This window comes from Mustela nivalis (assembly GCF_964662115.1).
Source record: "Mustela nivalis genome assembly, chromosome: 18".
In the NCBI taxonomy this organism is placed as follows: domain Eukaryota; kingdom Metazoa; phylum Chordata; class Mammalia; order Carnivora; family Mustelidae; genus Mustela; species Mustela nivalis.
In genome coordinates this window covers 42,327,576-42,348,357 of record NC_139037.1, presented here as the reverse complement: position 1 = coordinate 42,348,357, position 20,782 = coordinate 42,327,576, and the positions used below count along the sequence as shown (strand labels likewise).

Sequence of the window (20,782 nt, the reverse complement as noted above, 5' to 3'; positions counted from 1 at the left end):
ACTTTCTCTGTGGTAACTATTCTGTCAGACCCTGGGCTGGTAAAGAGTTATGTGCTCAATCTCTATAAATCCTCACAACTGCCAGGGGAAGTTGGACATCTTAGTCCCCTTTCAGAGATGAGGAAACCTGAGGCCCAGAGAGGGAAAATCCTTTGTCCCGGGCCACCCAGCAGGTCAGGGACAGAGTGGGGATATGAATCTACATACTGTCAGATTCAAGAGCCCACCCCTGGACTGCATCCCAAAGACTGAATAACAGGTACAGTTCCTTAGGAATGACTACACGTCTGGCCTACCCTATAGGCATGGAGGGGTCCCTTCAGTACCTAGAACAGGGCCAGGCTAGATCAGTATTTGTGGAATGAACAGTTAGGAGGATATCTTTCAGTCCTCTCTACTACCCAAGAGGAGGATGTCACTAGGTCTCTTTTGCGGATGAAAAAGGAGGTGCTCACAGAAAAGCACGTGGTGGTGGTGGGACACAAATCCAGGCTGCTGACCCCACAGCTTGGGTCTTTCTCAGAATTGCTGCCACCTCCCACCTGCAGTCACAATAAGGCTTTCATCGTGCTCACCACATGCCAGGTACCGCTCTAGACACCGATGGGCCCACGGGATCCTCTCCACAGCCCTCAGGGGTGGGCAGCTTATCTGCAGTCTACAGATGGCAAAGCCAAAGCCCACCCATGCACTCACCCTGCTAGGTAGGCCACGTGGCCAGTGCTGGGATCACAGGTTAGGCCACTGCTGTTCTGGGCTGTGATGCCAAGTACCTTCTCAAGTGACACCTGTGGGAAAAAAGTCCAAGTCAGGATGACCTGTCCCAGAAGGTCCTTCATGGCACCAGAGCCTCAGTCACCCATTTAGTCCCTGTGACTTCCAACACTAACTGAGCTTCTACAGTTATGCTACCAACAGCTAACATTTGTTCTTCTCAACATGTCTCTGAAGGACACAGAATGGTGAGGAAGACAGACAAAATCCCTGACCTCCTGGAACTCACATTCTTGTGGTGATGGGATGGAGGACATAAAAAACAGAACAAATATGTAAAATAGATGTCAGGTGATGATAGGAGCAAAGAGAAAAATAAAGCAGGGAAGGAGAGAAGGCCTCACTGAAAAGATGACCTCTGAGTAAGTTCCTAAGAATTTTATATGGATGAAAGATTTGAAACCCCACAACAACCCAAAGAAGAAGGCACAATTTCCACAGATGAGGTCACTGAGACTCAAAATCCCACACCTGTGGAGTGGCAAAGTTGGGCTAAAACCCAGCTAGTCTCTGGCTCCAAAGTCAGTATCCCGGGCCCTGCAGGAGAGACAGCAGGGAACAAGAGTGGATTAACAACTGAGCTACTCAGGTGCCCAGTTTGCCTGGTTAGGCTACAAACCCAGCTAGTTTCTGGAATGAGATGCCATTGGGCAACTGGGTGGTTCAATCAGTTAAGCATCTACCTTCAGCTCAGGTCATGATCCCAGGGTCCTGGGATCGAGTCCCACATCGGGCTTCCTGCTCAGTGGAAACTGCTCCTCCCTCTCCCTCTGCCTGCTGCTCTGTCTACTTGTGCTCTCTGTCTCTACGTCAAACAAGTAAATAGCCTTAGGGGAGAAAAAAAAGAGTAGACAGCATCTGTTCCCTCAACAAATTCACAGTATAGAGGTTCAACAAGGAAAAAAACAAGAGTCACATTTAGAATTCAAAAATTCTTAGGGCGCCTGGGTGGCTCAGTGGGTTAAGCCACTGCCTTGGGCTCAGGTCATGATCTCAGGATCCTGGGATCGAGTCCCGCATCGGGCTCTCTGCTCAGCAGAGAGCCTGTTCCCTCTCTCTCTCTGCCTGCCTCTCCGTCTACTTGTGATTTCTCTCTGTCAAATAAATAAATAAAATCTTTAAAAAATTCAAAAATTCTTGGGACGCCTGGGTGGCTCAGTTGGTTAAGCAGCTGCCTTCGGCTCAGGTCATGATCCCAGCGTCCTGGGATTGAGTCCCACATCGGGCTCCTTGCTCCGCAGGGAGCCTGCTTCTCCCTCTGACTCTGCCTTCCATTCTGTCTGCCTGTGCTCGCTCTCACTCTCTCTCTCTCTCACAAATAAATAAATAAAATCTTTAAAAAAAAAATTCAAAAATTCTTTAAGCAAAGCAATTTAAATGGGCAAATCTCCAACATGGTTGATTAGAACTATTTAGAATATGGACTATTAGAATTATGGTATTTTCATATCCTGAATATACTAGCTTCCAATTTTTACAAAGTAAAACATTCTCAAGCAAGTCCTTCGCCTCAGAAATGAGAGGCAAACTGGGCACCTGGGTGGCTCAGTTGTTAAGCATCTACCTTCCGCTCAGGTCATGATCCCAGGGTCCTGGGATCGAGCCCTGCATCGGGCTTCCCGCAGAGCTCTGCAGGAAGCCTGCTTCTCCCACTCCACTCCCCCTGCTGTGTTCCCTCTCTCACTATGTCTCTCTGTCAAATAAGTAAAATCTTAAAAAAAAAAAAAAAAAAAAAAGAGAGAGAGGCAGACAGAGGATAATAAGAGCTCAGGCTTCTTGAGCAATTACCAGGAGCTAGGAATTGTTTAAATACCTACAGCTGAACTGACTTATAACCCTGTGATGTGGTCATCATCATCATCACCATCTCCATCTTACAGATTAGGATATAAAGAGGCTCAGAGAGGTAACCCATCCAGGAAGGAGCAGCACCAGGACTCTAACCCAAGCAATCAGGCAATGGCACTCACAACATTTTTATATCTGTCAATCAGCATTACTGGATATTAATAAAATATAATAGTCATTTAAAATTTTTAAATTTATTTTTATTTCATTTATTTATTTATTTGACAGAGATAGAGAAAGAGCACAAGCAGGTGGAGCAGCAGTCCGAGGGAGAGGGAGAAGCAGTTTCCCCAGTGAGGAAGGAGCCTAACGAAGGGCTGGATTCCAGGACTGTGGGATCATGACCTGAGCCAAAGAAAGCCGCATAACCAACTGAGCCACCCAGGCACCCCTATAATGGTCATTTTTTTTTTTTTATATAATGGTCATTTTTATTTTTTTAAAGATTTTATTTATTCATCAGAGAGACAGAGGGAGAGAGAGCGAGCACAGGCAGACAGAATGGAAGGCAGAGGCAGAGGGAGAAGCAGGCTCCCTGCTGAGCAAGGAGCCCGATGTGGGACTCGATCCCAGGACGCTGGGATCATGACCTGAGCCGAAGGCAGCTGCTTAACCAACTGAGCCACCCAGGCGCCCCTATAATGGTCATTTTTAAAGAAGATTTTATATATTTATTTGACAGAGAAAGAGAGAGGGAACATAAGTAGGCAGAGTGGCAGGCAGAGGGAGAGGGAGAAGCAGGCTCCACTTTGAGCAGACAGGGCTTGATCCCAGGACCTCACAGCCTCCCCGCTCATGCTCTCTCTCTCTCTCTCAAAATAAATAAATAAATAAAATCTTAAGAAAAGAAAAAAGAACATAATTAAGGTTTAAGCCCAGGCAATCTGGGTCCAGAAGCTGCTTAACCCTATTGCTTACCGCTTCTCTGAAACTGCTATTGTTATTCATCTATTTTATACACAGTTTAGAGCTCACGAGGCACTTTCAGGAACATACAAGATACAGGATGCTAGGTAAAAGACTAAAGTAGGTGTCTGTCTTAGGCTGGGGTTCAAGAAGGCCTTTCCGGGTAGGGATATTCAGTCTGAGACTTGAGGAATGAGGAGCCAGCCAGGTGGACTGCTGCAAAAAACCAAGAGGACTTGGCAAATGCTTAGGAAGTGGAAAAGAGCTTTTAGCCTCAGGAAAACAGAAAGCAGGCTAGGGTGACTGAATGTTGATAAAAGGGAAGACAGTGGATGTTGGGCCAGAGAGATGGGCAGGGGCCACATGACCAGGCCTTGCAGCCAGTATTGGGTGATATAATCATAGTGCAGCAGAAATCCTTGTGGCAGGAACAAGATCCACCAGCATCTACCATGTTTCCATCCTCTACCTGGTCTCTGCCAAACAGGTCATAGTCACAATTTCATTTCTGCTCCCTGCAACTCCATGGTATGGTTACTGTTGCTTCTATTTTATAAAAACAGACTTTGTAGGTCAGAAAGTTGGAGAACAATTTTTTAAATCGCTTCTGTGCTAATGGCATTCCTTCTACCTACTTTAAAATCTTCTTTGTTTCTCTCAGGAGTTAGGGAACTGTTCTGTACGCCACCCCCCCACCCCCGCCACACCGCAACAGGGAGCCGCTGGTGAGATTTTGCAATTACTCACATGGGTCTCCATAATTTGGGGTGGCAATGTGTAATAAAAATTCCACACTGGAAAAGGAAAAGGAAAGAGAAGGCAGGTGGGGAGAGAAGATGGAGTCAGCTGAACGACAGACGAGGGAGGTAGGTAGGTAGGTATCTGGACTAAACAATGGTAGGGACACTAAAGATCCAGCGAAGGGCGAAGTCAACAAAAATGGAAGGGCCCAGAGAGACATCTAAAGGTGACTTAAGGGATACGCAGGAAGGAGGGAGTAGATGGTGATTAGAACTAAAATACACTCCTGGGGAAGGGAGAAACGGACTAGGAAGGGTTGCAGCACCGGGGAGAGTTGGAGACCGGAGAGGAGGAGCAGACGGGAGAGTGGGAGGAGCCCTGGCTAACGGGGCGGGACCTAGGAGACGACGCGGGTAGGAGAGGAGCGGGAGGGGACAAGCTGAGGGCTGATAGGGCGGGGCCAACGACCTAAGGGCGGGATCAGGCCCCTGCAACGGGGTGGGCAGGACAAACAGCTCCTCACCCGACTCTGCACCGTGTCCTCCGGCGCCGCCGAGAGTCGTGTCCGCCGCCGGAGACAGAGCGGCGGAGCGGGGGGTGGAGAGCACTGGCCCCTCCTCATCGGAACTCCGACCGCCACGGATGGCAGCTTCTCGACTGCATCATTCCGCGCGTAGCCTCCGGGCCCCAAGGCCGCCATCGTCTTACCGGAGCCGGGCGACCGTTACGCTCTTCAACCCCTCAACCGCCGCCACCACCGCCGCCGCCGCCTCCACGACCCACTAGAAGAGCAAACGGCCGCGGGAAAGCCGGCGCCGCCGCCCATTGGACGCGGCAGGCCCGGGTCTGGCCAATGTCAGGGCGACCGGGCGGCGGTTTTGACCAATGAGGGCTGAGAGGTGGAGCAAAGTATATGGCAGGGTGGAGCCGTAGCTAGTTTACAGGATGCCTGATCCAGAGAAGTGGCGTTTTTTATGTGGTGTTTTCATCATTAACAAACATTTAGGCTTTAACTTTCACGTAGCTAAAACCAACACCTCCAGTTCGCTTTTTGCTACACTCCCCATCCCCAAGCAACTACCCACACAGGGGCAGTCGCCCGGATGTAAGCGTAGGGGTGGGGCTGAAAGTGGACCACTTGGCGCAGGCTCAAAAAAGCCGTGACTCCACCTCTCCCTCAACATGTGGTAAGGGCCGGGCGACTGAGAGCTGGCTTTGCGCCGAAGGCCTCGCCTAGCCCCCACCTGCCACGTGACCAGAGCGTCACCGTGGTAACAGGGCTGGGCGCGTAGCGCGCAGGCGCTCTAGTACCCTGCATGTGACGTGGCACCAGGGGCCGTCACGTGAGGCAGGCGGAGAGCGGGCGGGGCGGGGTTCGGCGGCACCCGGAGAGGACCAGAGCACTACTGCAGCCTGGGCAGAACTTAACCGGGTCGAGTAGCCATGCCCAAGTACTGCCGGGCTCCGAACTGCTCCAACACTGCGGGCCGACTGGGCGCTGACAACCGTCCTGTGAGCTTCTACAAGTGAGCGCAAGCGCGGGGCGGGGCCCGAGGGTAACTGCGGCTGTGCCGGGCGCTGGTCCATCTTGCAGGTGTCTAGACGCAGGGCTAGTAGCAAATTGAAGAGTCGGTATTCTCAGCACTAAACAGAGCACATACAATACAGATGTATTAAAGCACAGGGATAAACTATTAATTACAGGTGCGAGCGTGAGGAGTAGGACTGTGGAGGGAGCCTAAAACTTCCCGCTAGTCATCTCCGCGAATTTGAGGTATCTCGAACGCAAAACATCCGAAACTGAGCTCCTGATCTTGTCTCCCTCCCAAACCTTCCACAACCTTTCTTAGTTAAGAGCTTACTCCATCTTTCCTGTTGTTCAGGCTGGCAACCTTAGAGTCATCCCTACCTCCTTTCTTTCCTCACACTCGAGAAAATAAAAATTAGCTTGAACTGCAAAAAAAGAAAAAAAAAATCTGTCTTCCCATTTCTTATTCCCCGGCTAGAATAAAAAACACGGGAAAATCCGGCTGAATAGGAAAAACATTTCTGTATTTTTCTCAGGGACATGCGGATGTAAGTGAAAAAAATTCCCCTTCTTTGAGTGACTGCTGCTTTTTTAGTAGGAAAATTTAGTAGGAAAAAAATTTTTAGCCTAAAACCATAGGCTGCCATAAACTTCGCCATTTGGGATTATATCAGTAAAAATGAAACATCTCAATGCCTGGAGTTGTTCTCACTTTGACACTGAGAAGCAACCTCAGTTGCTTCTACCCAGGTGCAGAGCTTCAGGAAAGGCATTTCTGGACACAGTTTTCCACTTCTAACTAAACTTTATTGCTTTCAAGGAGGCAGGACCCTGGACTCACTTCACAATCCTGACTAGTATCTATCCACGCAGTTCTCCTTTGCTTTAAGCCTATCCAGTTTCATTTACATTTCATCTAAAATTCATCTTTCTCTCAAATCCAAATAATAATCCTGTCTTTTCCTTTGTTGAGTGAGACTTCTCGTACTTCTGGTGTGCAGTTTCCCTCATTGTCATAGTAAATAAACCTGACTCTGTTGGACTACAGGTTTGTCCCTGTGGCCTTAGTCTAAATGTGCCAGAACTCATTCCTCATCCAGACCATCAGCAGATCCTGCTGGCTCTCCCTTTAAAATACATCAAGAATTGACCACTTCTGACCCTCTTCTCTGCCTGCATTCTGGTTCTGGCCCTTACCACTACCACCTGACTGCACTACTTTAGTAGCCTCCTCATTAGTCAACCCACTCCCACACACTCATCCCCAAATGCAGTCACAGGGAACCTGTGTATCCTTGAGTCAAATCAGAGTTCCCCTCTATTCACATCCTCCCCTGGGTGGGGTGCCTGGCTCAGTGGCTTAAGCCTCTGCCTTTGTCTCAGGTCATGGTCTCAGAGTCCTGGGGTCGATCCCCACATCAAGCTCTCTGTTCAGCAGGGAGCCTGCTCCCCCCCCCCCACTCTGCCTGCCTCTCTGCTTACTTGTGATCTCTCTCTCTCTCTCTGTCAAGTAAATTAAAAAAAAAAAAACCCAACAAAAAAACCAACAGATCCTCCCCTGGGTCCCACTTCACTCAATAAAAGACAAAAAGATGAGACTGAAGCAGACAAAAAGCCCTACAAAGCCCTACAGGAGCTGGATCCCCAATATCTGTATGACCTCATTTCCTTCCTCCTACACCTTACCCCTGTGCTCTAGTGTCACTGGCAACTCCGTGTACCCCTAACATGCCAGGCACATTGTTACCTCAGGGACTTCGTGCTTTTCCCTCTACGTGGAAAGGTCTTACCTTTATGGTCACCACTCTGTGTAAAATGATAACCCTCTCCCACTTTATTTTTCTTTTTAATGCTTATCATTATCTGGCATATCACATATTTGATGTATTCATTTATTCTCTCCACCCCCCCCCACTAGAATGTCAGCTCCGTGAAGGCAGAGATTTTTTTCCGTCTTGTTCTCTGTTATTTCCCCAGCCCTCAAACAGGGCCTGGCACATAGTGGGTGCTCGGTAAATATTTGTTGGATGAATTTCATTAATGCCGTCCAGATGCCCTCTCCCAGGAACCCCAGCAGCCCATGTCCCTTGAGGGACCCTGATGCAGAGTAGGAGTGATGCAGAGGAGTCTTTAAACTCATATCAGTGTGTCCAGATTTGCTTTTTTACATAGGTCACCTCTGGCACTCTTTATTAATTCAGCAACTCGGAGTGTCTCCTGGAGTAAGGAAGCCCCTGCTGGACCCAGAGGACCCAGAGGACCCTGACAGATGTTGTTCCTGTCCGGACAGTGTTCATGGATAGGTGAAGGAACATTAAAGAACTAGACATACAACCTGGGAGTCACTCCCGATCCTCTCTTCAGCATGTTGTCCCTGTCCAGTCCATCGACCCATCTCTGGACTTTACCCTCCAAACACATCCCTTGCAACAATCACAGCAAAACCCCTCATGCTGTGTCAACACAGTTATAAATGCAAATGGGAAAATCCTAAGTAAACTGTTAGGAAATAACAGAAAACCCCTACATTTCCAGCCTGACCCCTTCTCATTACCTCTGCTCTCACAGTATCGTTCAGGCCACCATCCTCTGTTAATGAGACATGGTGGTGATAGCTGCTTCTGGCCTCCTTGCCTATACTTCCGCGTCCCTTAGAAGGACACCAATAACAGCTTACTTAGAGATCACCTATTGTATGCTGTTAGAAGTGCTTCATATACAGTAACGAGGAGAACAATGACAGTTGTACAAAGCAGCCAGATGACTTTATAAAAATCAGTTCATGTCTATGTTGTTTAAATTTCACCCATGGTTGCCAGGCTGTCCCTTACACAGGCTAACCCATTTCTGCCTTAAGGCTTATCTCTGAATCAGTCTTGCAGAAGCCACATGGTCAATAAGAGATTGATGAGGAGCTGTTACCAAAGGAGATTCAGGAGAAGGTGTAGATGGCAGGAAGGAACAAGGTGAAACCTGTCGAGGGAAGTGGCTGCCAGAGAATAACATAGGAGCCTGCCAGGCAGCCAGAGGAACCATTCGTTAGTTCTGTCTTCAGCCCTTTTGGGACAAATGAGAGCCCTCTCTAATGGGAAACCTGTGAGTTGGGAATTGCATTTGGGTGACAATAAGAAAGTCCTGAAATAGTATTGGCTCAAAAAAATTATGGAGGTACAGCATATTATAGGATACAGCATGGTTAAGTTATACAGACACAAAATAAACAGAGGTTTATTTCTCATTCATACTCTGTCCTTTGCAGACCATATGTGGACCTACTGTATAATATGCTAACCTGGGACTCAAGCCAAAGGACCCTCCCCTACATGGAATATTGCTGGTCTTGTAGGAGGAGGGAAAGAGAAAGTAGGAAGAGTCACCCAATGGCTCGTCATAAATGCTATATTGAGAAGTGGCCCATGTCACTTTCAGTCCTTGGCCAAAGTAAGTCTATGGCAAGCCTCAGGTCAGTGCAGTAGAAATATGTAATCTTCATGTGGGGAAGGGCAGCAAATACTTTGAACGATACTAGAATCTACCAAGGTTTACTTTTCTCTCAAATAAAACAAAAACAAAACAGACCAGCACTGGTGTGGCAGGTCCACAGTGATTAGGGCTGAGGTTCTATCTTTCTGTGTTGTCATCATTGGCACGCAGCTTCCATGCAAGATGGCTGCCAGGTGGCCCAGCCATTATAGCCTACCATTCCTGGTAAGAAGGAAAGAGAAGGAACGAAGAGCAAAAGGGGCTCCAACTGTAGACCGAGTTAGGCCCCTTCATCCAGCCTTCCCAGCAACCCCATCCAGTGGTGAGTTCTTCATCATTACTCACCCCCAGCTGCAAAGGAGACGGGGAAACGTAGTAATTTAGCTGCGTTTAACCACTCTGAAGACATTTTGAATTGACTGTTAGTAAGGAAGAAAATAACTTTTTTTGGAAAAGAAGAACTTTTAGCAGTGTATGCCACTACATGATCTAGAAAGATGACCAACAAGACTACACTATTCTATAAAAAAGGAGGACACTGTCCACTTAAAGTAGTTTTTGATTTTTTAAATTTTTATTTTTAAAGATTTTATTTATTTATTTGAGAGAGATCACAAGTAGGCAGAGAGGCAGGCAGAGAGAGAGGGAGAAGCAGGTGTTCCACTGAGCAGAGAGCCTGATGTGGGGCTCAATCCCAGGACCCTGGGACCATGACCTGAACAGAAGGCAGAGGCTTCAACCCACTGAGCCACCCAGGTGCCCCTAATTTTTATTTTTTAAGAAGATTTTATTTATTTATTTATTTATTTGACAGAGCAAGAGAGCACAGGCAGGAGGAGCAGCAAAGGGAGAGGGAGAAGCAGGCTCCCCACTGAACAAAGCCTGATGAGGGGCTCAATCCCAGGACTCTGGGATCATGCCCTGAGCTGAAGGCAGACGCTTAACTGACTGAGCCACCCGGGTACCCCTAAAGTAGATTTTTAGAGAATCCATTATAAAAGTGTTGCCATCCAAAGGAACAAAGGAGAATAAGAAAAAGACCAAGTGAGGAAGAGGGTTTTCATGATACTCTCCTCCTTTGCCCTTTTAGCTACCCTGATCCATTTGAGAACCCTTTCGCATTTAAGTTACCATCCCAGATTTCTCACACAACAGGAAAGCATTCACTGGCCAGAACTTGGTTACATGGCCCCACCTACACAAAGGAATCTGGGAGACGTAGTCTTTTAGCACAGCACATGCTGACCTCAGCTGAAGTTGGAGTTTTTGTTAGGAAGAAGAAAAGGAGGTGTGCAGTAGTCACTTGTCAGTCTCTGCCAAAGAGGAGGGGGTGGGGAATGCTGCTGCAAGAGATTTCTTGTGTGTGTCCAGGCAGAATGGGGTTGATGGGAGGATTTGTATCTCAAACAGAGGCAAAAGGGACTGCGGCAGCCAGAGTTCCTGGCTGCGTGCCATAGGGTTCTTCTCTTTGGGTGCCACAGCTCAGATTCTGAGTCAGCCCTTTTGTCCTCTTTCACCAGCTGTACCCCACCCCCACCTGCCCTGTCCCTTGGCCTTTTGGCTGGAAAGTCTTGCTCCCAGGCCCATCTCTGTTATCCTGCTCACCTCCTTTCTCATGTATCTTTTCCAGTTTCCTTATGCAAATACAAGCAACATGAATACATGTCCTAATTTCCCCCTTATTACTGTATCCGTCTCCTGTGGCTACTGAAACAAACTTGATGGCTTAAAACAGCAGAAATTATCCTCTCACACTTCTGGAGACCAGAAGCGCAAGTTAGTTTTACTGGGCAGAATCGAGGTGTTTGCAGGGTGGCACTCCCAGAGATGCCGGCTATAGGGGAGAGTCCATTTCTTGCCTCTTCTGATTTCTGGTGACCACGTCACTCCAGCCTCTGCCTTTTTGGTCACATCACCTTCTCCTCTTTCATCTGTTGTAACATCCGCTCGCCACCCACCCCCTTACAAGGATCCTTGCGATTGCATGTAGGGCCCAGGGAACAATCTAGGATGACTTCCTCATCTCAGGATCCTTTACTGAATCACATTTTTGTCCTGCAACCTAGTAGTCACAGGTTCTAGGGATTAGGACATGCATGTCTTTTGAGGGCTGTTACTGAGCCTCCCACAATTACTAAAAGTGAATATACTCTGTTTGGAACTTTGGTTTTTTCCTGGAATGTCTATGGCTGCCAATAGCATGTCAGGGCATAGAATACCTCCACACTCTGTTTTAGGGCTGTGTGATGTCCAGGCAGATGACGGTATCCAGCTGTCTTACTGGTCAACTTCTGTTCGTGGAATTGATACTTATTCTTCCATTTTCAGGTGTGGTATAAAGTTTCTCTTTGAGGTGTTTTTGTTTCATTTTTTTTTTTTATCTGCTAATAATCTTTATTAACTGACATTCAAACATTTTTCTTAAAAATATTAAACATCCAGTGTTTTTTCTGCTTAAGTCACTTATAGGATCAAGAAAACTTTTTTTTTTTTCTTTATAAGAAATTAGCTATTTGCATTGCTGGAATCATAAAGTAGCAATTTAACATTACTGAACTGAGAAACTGACAGAAGGCTAAACAGAACAAAGCATGAACCAACAACTGGGCTACTTTTATTGCTCCCTTTTAGTACCAGCAAGTGTAGTGATATAAAAACTACTATGAAATCAATTACTTTTATTCTTTTTACTTTGTTTCATTTTTTAAAAGATTTTATTTATTTATTTATTTGATAGAGAGATCACAAGTAGGCAGGCAGAGGGAGAGAGGGAAGCAGGCTTCCCGCTGAGCAGAGAGCCCGAGATGCGGGGCTGGATCCCAGGACCCTGAGATCATGACCCGAGCTGAAGGCGGAGGCTTAACCTACTGAACCACCCAGGTGCCCCTTGTTTCATTTTTAAAGTTGGTCAGTTTTAAGAAAAGAATTAAGTAAATGATGTGACAGATGTAGAATGTATAGTGCAGGTGGAATGTGGATGACCAACTATATTAGTTATCTAATGCCATATAACAAAAACTGTCTCAAAATTTAACTGCTTAAAATAAACATTTAATATGTCACAGGTTCTCACAACTGCCATAGGACAGACTGGCCAGGACTCAGTTATGTGGCCACTCCTGGCTGCAGATGAAGCTGGAAAATGAGATCTTCATTGTGGACAGTCTTGAGTCTCAGAGTCCCCACCTACTTCTCACAGGGAAAGCTTTTATTTAGTTAATTTTTTTTATACTTTAATTCTTAATTTTTTTTAAATTGTAAAATACATATAAAATCTACCATCTTAACCATTTTTGAATATACAGTTCAATAATATTCAGGATATTCACATTATTGCGGCGTCTGGGTGGCTCAGTCGTTAAGCATCTGCCTTTGGCTCAGTGCATGATCCTGGGGTCCTGGGATCGAGCCCCACATGGACTCCCTGCTGAGCAGGAAGCCTGCTTCTCCCTCTCACACTCCGCTTGCTTGTGTTCCCTCTCTTACTATCTCTCTGTGTCAAATAAATAAAATCTTTAAAAAAAAAAGATTTAAAAAAAAATCTTTAAAATCTTTTTTTTAAAAGATTTTATTTATTTATTTGATAGAGATCACAAGTAGATGGAGAGGCAGGCAGAGAGAGAGAGAGAGAGATGGAAGCAGGCTCCCTGCTGAGCAGAGAGCCCGATGCGGGACTCGATCCCAGGACCCTGAGATCATGACCTGAGCCGAAGGCAGCGCCCTTCAAATAAATAAAATCTTAAAAAAGGAGAGGGGTGTCTGGGTGGCTCAGTGGGTTGGGGCCTCTGCCTTGGGCTCGGGTCATGTTCCCAGGGTCTTGGGATCGAGCCCCACATCGGGCTCTCTGCTTGGCAGGGAGCCTGCTTCCTCCTCTCTCTCTGCGTGTCTCTCTGCCTACCTGTGATCTCTCTCTGTTAAGTAAATTAAAAAAAAAAAAAAAAAAGGATGTTCACGTTATTGTGCAACCAGTCTTCAGGACTTTGTCATCTCGTAAAACTGAAACTCCATACCCATTCAGCAACAAGTCTCAATTTCCTGCCCCCCTTACCCCCGGCCTCTGGAAACCAGTGAACTGAACTACTCTAGCTACCTCATGTATTTTTTGTGTATGACTGGCATAATTCACTTACCATTATGTCCTCAAGGTTCACCACATTATAGCATGTGTTAGAATTTCCTTTGGGAGACTCAGTAATACTCTGTTGTATGCATATACTGTATTCTCTTTATCCATTCATCCATGGATGAATATTGGGTTTCTTCTAGCTTTTGGTTATTGTGAATAATGCTGTTATGAACATGAATGGGCAAATATCTCTTCGAGATCCCACTTAACGATTTTTTTAGGTCTGTACCTAGAAGCAGAATTGCTGGCTCATGCAGTATTTTTTTTTTTAAAGATTTTATTTATTTATTTATTTGACAAATCATAAGCAGGCAGAGAGAGGAAGGGAGGGAAGCAGGCTCCCTGCGGAGCAGAGAGCCTGACTCGGGGCTCAATCCCAGGACCCTGGGATCTTGACCTGAGCTGAAGGCAGAGGCTTTAACCCACTGAGCCACCCAGGTGCCCCTTACATGGTAATTCTATTTTTGATGTTCTTGAGGAGGTGCCTTACTATTTTCTGCAACTGCTGCTCCAGGTAATATTTCCCACCAGCAGCGCACAGGGTTCCAGTTTCTGCACATCCTCACCAACACTTGTTTTGTTTTAATTTTCATTTTTTAAACTTTTTAGAGATTTATTTATTTATTTTAGAGCGAGCATGCGCACACATGCACGGGTGCAGGGAGGGACAGAGGGAGAGGGAGAGAGAAGCTTTCAGCTGACTTCTCGCTGAGCTCAGAGCCTGACATGGGGCTTGACCTTAAGGCCCTGATATCAGGACCCGAGCAGAGACCTAGAGTCAGACACTTAATCGACTATGCCACCCAGGAGCCCCTCAATTTTTATTTTTTAAAAGATTTTATTTATGTATTTATTTATTTGAGAGAGAGAGAGCACACGTGCACAAGGATGTAAGCACGAGAGAGTTAGAGGGACAAGCGGACTTCCCACTGAGTATGGAGCCTGATGCCAGGCTCGAGCCCAGGACCTGGAGATCATAATCTGAGCTGAAGATGCTTAACTGACTGAGCCACCCAGGCACCCATTTTGCATTTTATGATAGCCGTTCTAGTGGTTATGAGACGCTATCTGATGGTTTTGATTTATATTTCCCTAATGATTAGTGATATTGAGCATCTTTTCATATGCTTGCTGGCCATCTGTATATTTTCTTTGGAGAGCTATCTGTTCAAGTCCTTTGCCCATTTTGTTGTTGGGTTGTTTAAAAACCTTTTAACAGGTGTTTTCAAGCATACACAAAAAATAGAGTTATAGAGTTATGGTTATAGAGTTATAGTTATAGAGTTATATAGTTAAAGAGTTATAAGACGGATTCTCATGCATCTGTCACTCAGATTTACCATTTGTCAACATTTTGCTAATCTTTTCCATCTACCCTCACCCATTTAAACCTTTAATGCGGGGGCACCTGGGTGGCTCAGTGGGTTAAGCCTCTGCCTTCGGCTCAGGTCATGATCCCAGGGTCCTGGGATTGAGCCCCACATCGGGCTCTCTGCTCTGCAGGGAGCCCGCTTCCTCCTCTCTCTCTGCCTGCCTCTCTGCCTACTTGTGATCTCTGTCTGTCAAATAAATAAATAAAATCTTGAAAAAAAAATTTAAACCTTTAATGCGTGATTTTAAAATAAGTCCCAGATGTTCTTTTACCTATAAATATTTCAAAATGTTTTTCCAACATAGGACTGTTTTAGAAGCATAAACCAATGCAATTATGATACCTAGCAAAATTAATTTCTTAGCACTATTGAATACCCAATTCATGCTCAATTTTCCCTAACTATGTTAAAATGTCTTTTTATGGAATGGTTTGTTGCAGACGAGGTCCACAGCCTGCAAATGGATGTTTCTTAAATCTCTCTTCATCTTTCACGCCACCCCGCCAGCATGAATGTAGACACATTCTAGATTTGTCCGGTTTCAGAAACTGCTCTCTCAGGCTTATGTGGAGGAACAGATTGTGGCTACAGATGGGTAGATCAGGAAGGAGGCCACTGCAAATCTCCAGCCAGGAGAGGATGGAGGCTGGATGGGAGGGGCAGCAGAGGTGGGAGAGGTGGGCTGATGTTGAGTGTTGCAAAGGTGGAGTTGAAGAAGGGGATGCGGGTGGGTGGTAGAGCAAGCCTGGGTAGGAGGCAGGGCCAGCTCCCAACCTAGGGAAACTGAGGTGTGGAGCCCAGGGATCTCTGGGTATGCATGTCCTCAGAGAGGGCTGGGACTGCACCTGATACGGCTGACCCTCTGACGCCACGGTCCCTGGCAGGTTCCCACTGAAGGATGGCCCCCGGCTCCAGGCCTGGCTGCGGCACATGGGCCACGAGGACTGGGAGCCCAGCTGCCACCAGCACCTGTGCAGTGAGCATTTCACGCCTTCCTGCTTCCAGTGGCGCTGGGGTGTGCGCTACCTGCGGCCTGATGCAGTGCCATCCATTTTCTCCCCGGCACTCCCTGCTAAGGTGAGTGAAAGGAGGTCCCACTGCTGGAGTTTGAGCACGTCTTCCCCACCTGGAACTAATCCGTGGAGTCTGATCCCCAGCCCTTCTCTCCTGAGTCTCTTGACTCCGCCCTGCCACCTGATCCTCAGCCTTGAGGGAAGTTCCTCCTAGGGGTCTGGCCTCACCCAAGGGCAGTACCCCTTGGAGTCTGGCCCTGATGCTCCCCATCCCATGCCTTGTCTTCCAGAGGCAACAGAGTTCCCGCAACACTGAGAAGCCAGTTGTGCCTCCCTCCCCACCAGAGGGCACACCCCTGTCCCCTGGTCCTGCTGTCTCTGTCTCGGCCCCAGGCCCTGTGCCCCTTGTGGTACTGGGGTCAGCATCCGGAGCCCCTGAAGCCACGACCACCGTGTTCCTGACCCCCCTGCAACCGCCTCCTGCTCCTGCAGGGCAGCAGCCTGGAGTCCGGGCCCAGCACCCACTAGCCAGGCTGGACGCTGTCCTGGGAGCGCTGTGGCAGCGGGTGCGGAGCCTGCAGCGGCGCCAGGAGCAGCACGAGCTGCGGCTGCGGGCCCTAGAACAGCTGGCGCAGCAGCTGTGCCAGGAGGGCCCCCCGAGCCCTGTGAGTGTGGCCACCCGGCCCCCGTAGCCGGGTGTCTTTTCCTTTAAACCAGAGACCAGTATTTAAAGTCAGAACATTTCACTAATGTTTCTAAGTGTCTGGCTTTTCTTGAGAAAAGTCAATCTGGTAACATCTACCAATTGTTGGTCAGAGCAGGGTAATGGCTGCTCTGTTTCTTAATAATATTTAAAGAGCCCTTTCTCTCTGCCAGACATTGTTAATAACTTACTGAAGACTCACTATGACCTTCAGGCAGCTGTGGTCCCCATTTTTCAGATGGAAAAACAGGCACCAGGACGCTACAGTAACTTGCCTGAAGTCAGGCAGCCACGAAGATGCACAACCAGGATTCAAGCCAGGGGTCTGAGTCCACAGCAGGCCAGTGCCCTCCTATTGGAGAGTTCCCTGCCGGGCCCCTAACAGAGCTTGAGTTTGAGTTTGCAGCCTTTCTACCAGAGTCGCCCCGGCCCCATCTAAAGGCCTTTATGTTCCTGCTTTTACTACTGAGTATTGGAAGAGGGTATCCTCTCTTGAAGAATCAGTTTGACTGGGCTTTTTCCTTGCTAAAAACCCTAGGGCCAAATTGGAGGTTCTAGGGGTTTCAGCCTGGGCTGGACAAGAGAAGTGAGAAGGGGTTTCAGAAAGGAACCCCTGCCCCGGAGTGGCTGGGTGGCTCAGTGGGTAAAGCATCTGCCTTCGGCCCAGGTCATGATCCTGGAGTTCCAGGATTGAGCCCCTCACTGGGCTCCCTGCTCAGCAGAGACTCTGCTTCTCCCTTTGCCCCTCACCCCACTCATGTTCTCTCTCTCTCACTCTGCCTCTCTCTCAAATAAAAAAAATCTTAAAAAAGAAAGGAGTCTTTATAAATGAGGGGCGCCTGGGTAGCTCAGTTGGTTAAGCGATTGTCTTCAGCTCAGATCAGGATTCTGGAGTCCTGGGATTGAGTCCCTGGGATTGAGTCCCACATCGGGTTCCCACCTCTCTCTCAAATAAATAAAATCTTTAAAAATATATATATAAGTAAAAATTTTAAAAAAGGAGCCCCCCCCCCCCAAGTAGGCATGTAGCTAAGGTGTCTCAGCCTGACAGCCAGGGGGTTGGTCATGCCTCGAGGATATGACTTTTTCTGGCCTCAACATCAGTGTTTTAAAATAACTTTTGGTCTTTCCTGAAGGCTCAACAGGTGTAGCAGCACTGGGTTCATATTGACAGCCAGTAGCAGTCAGCTGGAACTGCAGTGGGGCTGCCCTGGCAGACTGTGACCGGACCATGCTGGGGCACAAGGGGGACACACAGAAGAGCAGGGACAGAGCTCCAACTCAGGCCTGGTACTCTTCATGAAGCCTGCCAGGGCCCCGGGGCTGCCAGTGTCTCTCTCTCTCTGCTTCCGCTGCCCTCATTCAATCCGTTTTCCCATGTCCTCCTCTCTTCCCACATTCATCTTTATGTTTCTCTGCCCCATCTCTCTGCCCTCCTGTCTGTCTCCCCATTTCCTCCATGTCTCTCTTCACCTCCATCTTTCTGTGTCCCTCATATCACTGCCCCTCTCTGTGTCTGGCCTATCTCCATAACTTTCTCTCCATGTCCCCTACATTTTCCTGTTTCCCCATACTTTTTTTTTTAAGAGTTATTTATTTATTTGTTTGTTTATTTATTTATTTATTTATTTGACAGAGAGACAGAGAGTGAGCGTGAATAAGCAGGGGAGGAGCAGAGGGAGAGGGAGAAGCAGGATTTCTGCTGAGCAGGGACCCCGGTGAGGGGCTCTATCTCAGGACCCTGAGATCATGACCTGAGCCAAGGGCAGCCGCTTAACGACTGAGCCACCTGGACGCCCCATACTTCTTTATCTCCCCAACGAATGTCTCTCTGGCCTCACATCTCTTCACATCCCCACATCCCCACAAGTGTCTCTGCCCACATCTCTCTCTGTTCCTTGACATCCCCCTCCCACCTTGGCCTCCCTGTTCCTCACCACTTCTTCTCCCCTCCTCTCTTCCTTCTCTCCTTCCCTCCCCTCTATTACTTCTTTGTCTGGGATTGCCCAGCTTGCTGGATCCAAGGAATCCCATCCTCTGTGGAGTGGCCGACAAAGCTGTGGTCATTGCTCAGAGTCCTGCATCTCCCACACTGGATGCCAAGCCAGAGCTCCAGGACAGATAATGTTGTGGGACAGATGACAGAGAACAGAAAGAGAGACTCCACATACATGGGCCTGTCTAGCCCCGCCACCCACGACTGGGGCCATTGTAGCACCTCCCTCAAAAGCCTGGCTCCAAGCACCACCTTCTATGGACCCCTTGAACCTTGGGGCTTACTTGGGCCCAAGGCCCATCAATCCTTATTTTTCTTGGTGCCAGGTCCCTGCTGCCCCCAGCTTGAAGCTTTGCAGCCAGTAAAACAGTCCAGAGCAGAGCAAGGATTGTTTATTTGGGGAGAATTTTATCGAGTTCTGAAGAGCCCCTCATACCCTTTGCCGCATGTATGGTACCGCTCTGGGTATACAACAGTGAACACAACCAATAAAATCCTGCCCGCATGGTGCTCCTGTTCTGCTTGAGTGGAAGACAAACTAGTAAACTAATAATTAATTTCAGGTGATGATAAGTGCTGTAAAGACCAAATGAAAATGTAATGGGGTGGGGGTGGCAGATGGATGGATGAAGAGTGTTTGAACAGACACTTGGATGAGAGTGCCTGGCATGGAAGGCATACGGGCTGGATGCTCCAGTGAGAACAGCCCCTGGAAATGCCCAACATCCAGGGTGTCAGCTGGAGGAAGGCAGTGTTGCTGTGGCAAAAACTGAAGCAGGGTGGGGCCCCTGGGTGCTCAGTTATAAAGTGTCTGCGTTCGGCTCAGGTCATGATCCCAGGGTCCTGGGATCAAGTCCCACATCAGGCTCCCTGCTTAGCAGGAAGCTTGCTTCTCCCTCTCCCACTCCCCCTGCTTGTGTTCTGTCTCTTTCTGTCAAATAAATAATCTTTAAAAACAAAAACAAGGGGCGCCTGGGTGGCTCAGTGGATTAAGCCTCTGCCTTCGGCTCGGGTCATGATCTCAGTGTCCTGGGATCGAGCCCCATGTCGGGCTCTTTGCTCTGTGGGGATCCTGCTTCTCTCTCTTTCTGCCTGCCTCTCTGCCTACTTGTGATCTCTCTCTCTGTCAAATAAATAAATAAAATCTTAAAAAAAATAAAAACAAGCAGGGAAAGGTGTGTGTGTGTGTGTGTGTGTGTGTGTGTGTGTGTGTGTGTGTGTAGGGATGCCATTTTAGATAAAGCAGAGAAAGCCTCCCTGAAAAGGCACCAGTAAGTAAAATCCTAAACAAGGGGAGAGGGGGAACTGAGTATCTGGGGGAGGAGCATTCTGGGCAGAAGGAAGAGCCAGTGCAAAGGTCCTGCACTGAGGAGGAGCAAGGAAGCCAGTGTATTGCAGTGGATCCAGGGCAGAGGATGAAGGAAGGACCAGGATGAGGGCATGGGTGGGGGGAAAGGAGGTGAGGGGTTAAATTCTAGGCATATTTTGGAAATGGAATTGCCGGCCCTGACCATTAGAAGGATGAAGGGTGGAAGGCAAAGGCACCCAGTCATCTCTGGGCTGGGGTTGTGGGCATTGCAGCCCACAGCTATGCAGGCGTGACAGCCAAACCGGGTTGATGGAACCAGTAAAGCCTGGACCCTGGTCTGGCTCTTGGTCTTCTTGGGGGACATACAGGTTTGGAGAGGGCTGAAGGGGTTCATTGGCAGCTTTGTACCCTACACACTGCTATAATAGTATAGCATGGTGATTAAAAGTCCAGACTCTCCAGCCAGGCTGTCTGGTTTCAAGTCAGCTCCATCACCTATTTGCTGTGTGCCCTTGGACAAGTGGCTTAGCCTCTCAGAGCCTGGTAAGTACTCTTGAGCACTCTGATGATAACGACATGACTGATGACCAAAGAGGATGAAAGGAGTCTACAAAATCATCCCTCTGAGACATCCTTTATATGCGGCAAGCATAGAGAAGGAGTTAGGTCTGAGACCTCAGAGAGAGAGAAAATACTCATAATCACCACCACACTAAGATCCCTGCCCTAACTGGCCTGGTTTGCGGGCCTGCGGAAAGGCTATATCCCAGGCATATGCCCCAAAAGAACTGTGCTCGCTTTCCCATCCCTCTCCTTTTGCCCTTGTCTCTGCTTCATCTCTCTCTGTTTTGATGTCTCACATCTTTTTTCGTGGCCGTCTCTTCTTTCTCCATCCTCCGCGCCTATCCCTTTCTCAACGCTGCCTTAAGTCTTTTCATCAAAGCGAGGAGCCTCCCAGTATCTCCGCCCCCGCGCCTGGTGG

At 48.0% G+C, this 20,782-nt stretch overlaps 2 protein-coding genes across 3 annotated transcripts in view; one reads left to right on the top strand and one right to left on the bottom strand.

Moving 5' to 3' along the window:
* Positions 1 to 5,121, bottom strand: part of WDR62 (WD repeat domain 62) — a 44,449-nt gene extending 39,328 nt beyond the window's left edge. The window contains exons 1-2 of the mRNA XM_082708814.1: positions 4,793 to 5,121; positions 697 to 788 (exon numbers count right to left, since the gene is read on the bottom strand). Of these exons, the coding sequence (XP_082564940.1) occupies positions 697 to 788; positions 4,793 to 4,969 (269 nt within the window). The 5' untranslated portion in view covers positions 4,970 to 5,121. The remainder of the gene's footprint in view (positions 1 to 696; positions 789 to 4,792) is intronic.
* A 501-nt stretch (positions 5,122 to 5,622) lies between these two features.
* THAP8 (THAP domain containing 8) lies at positions 5,623 to 17,310 on the top strand. 2 transcript variants are annotated; one of them, XM_082708812.1, is made up of 3 exons: positions 5,623 to 5,795; positions 15,664 to 15,856; positions 16,083 to 17,310. In XM_082708812.1, the coding sequence occupies exons 1-3, from the start codon at positions 5,713 to 5,715 to the stop codon at positions 16,482 to 16,484; spliced, it is 678 nt and encodes a 225-aa protein (XP_082564938.1). In that variant the 5' UTR covers positions 5,623 to 5,712; the 3' UTR covers positions 16,485 to 17,310. The 2 variants fall into 2 exon arrangements, with proteins under 2 accessions (XP_082564938.1, XP_082564939.1); XM_082708813.1 differs by having other exon boundaries at positions 5,678 to 5,781.
* The last annotated feature ends 3,472 nt before the right edge of the window (positions 17,311 to 20,782 follow it).

Bases quoted from the DNA above. Each gene is read 5' to 3' on its own strand.
- THAP8 (XM_082708812.1), top strand. From the start codon at position 5,713: ATGCCCAAGTACTGCCGGGCTCCGAACTGCTCCAACACTGCGGGCCGA. The intron at 5,796-15,663 runs GTGAGCGCAAGC...GGTCCCTGGCAG, and splicing joins CGTCCTGTGAGCTTCTACAA to GTTCCCACTGAAGGATGGCC. The intron at 15,857-16,082 runs GTGAGTGAAAGG...CTTGTCTTCCAG, and splicing joins CCCCGGCACTCCCTGCTAAG to AGGCAACAGAGTTCCCGCAA.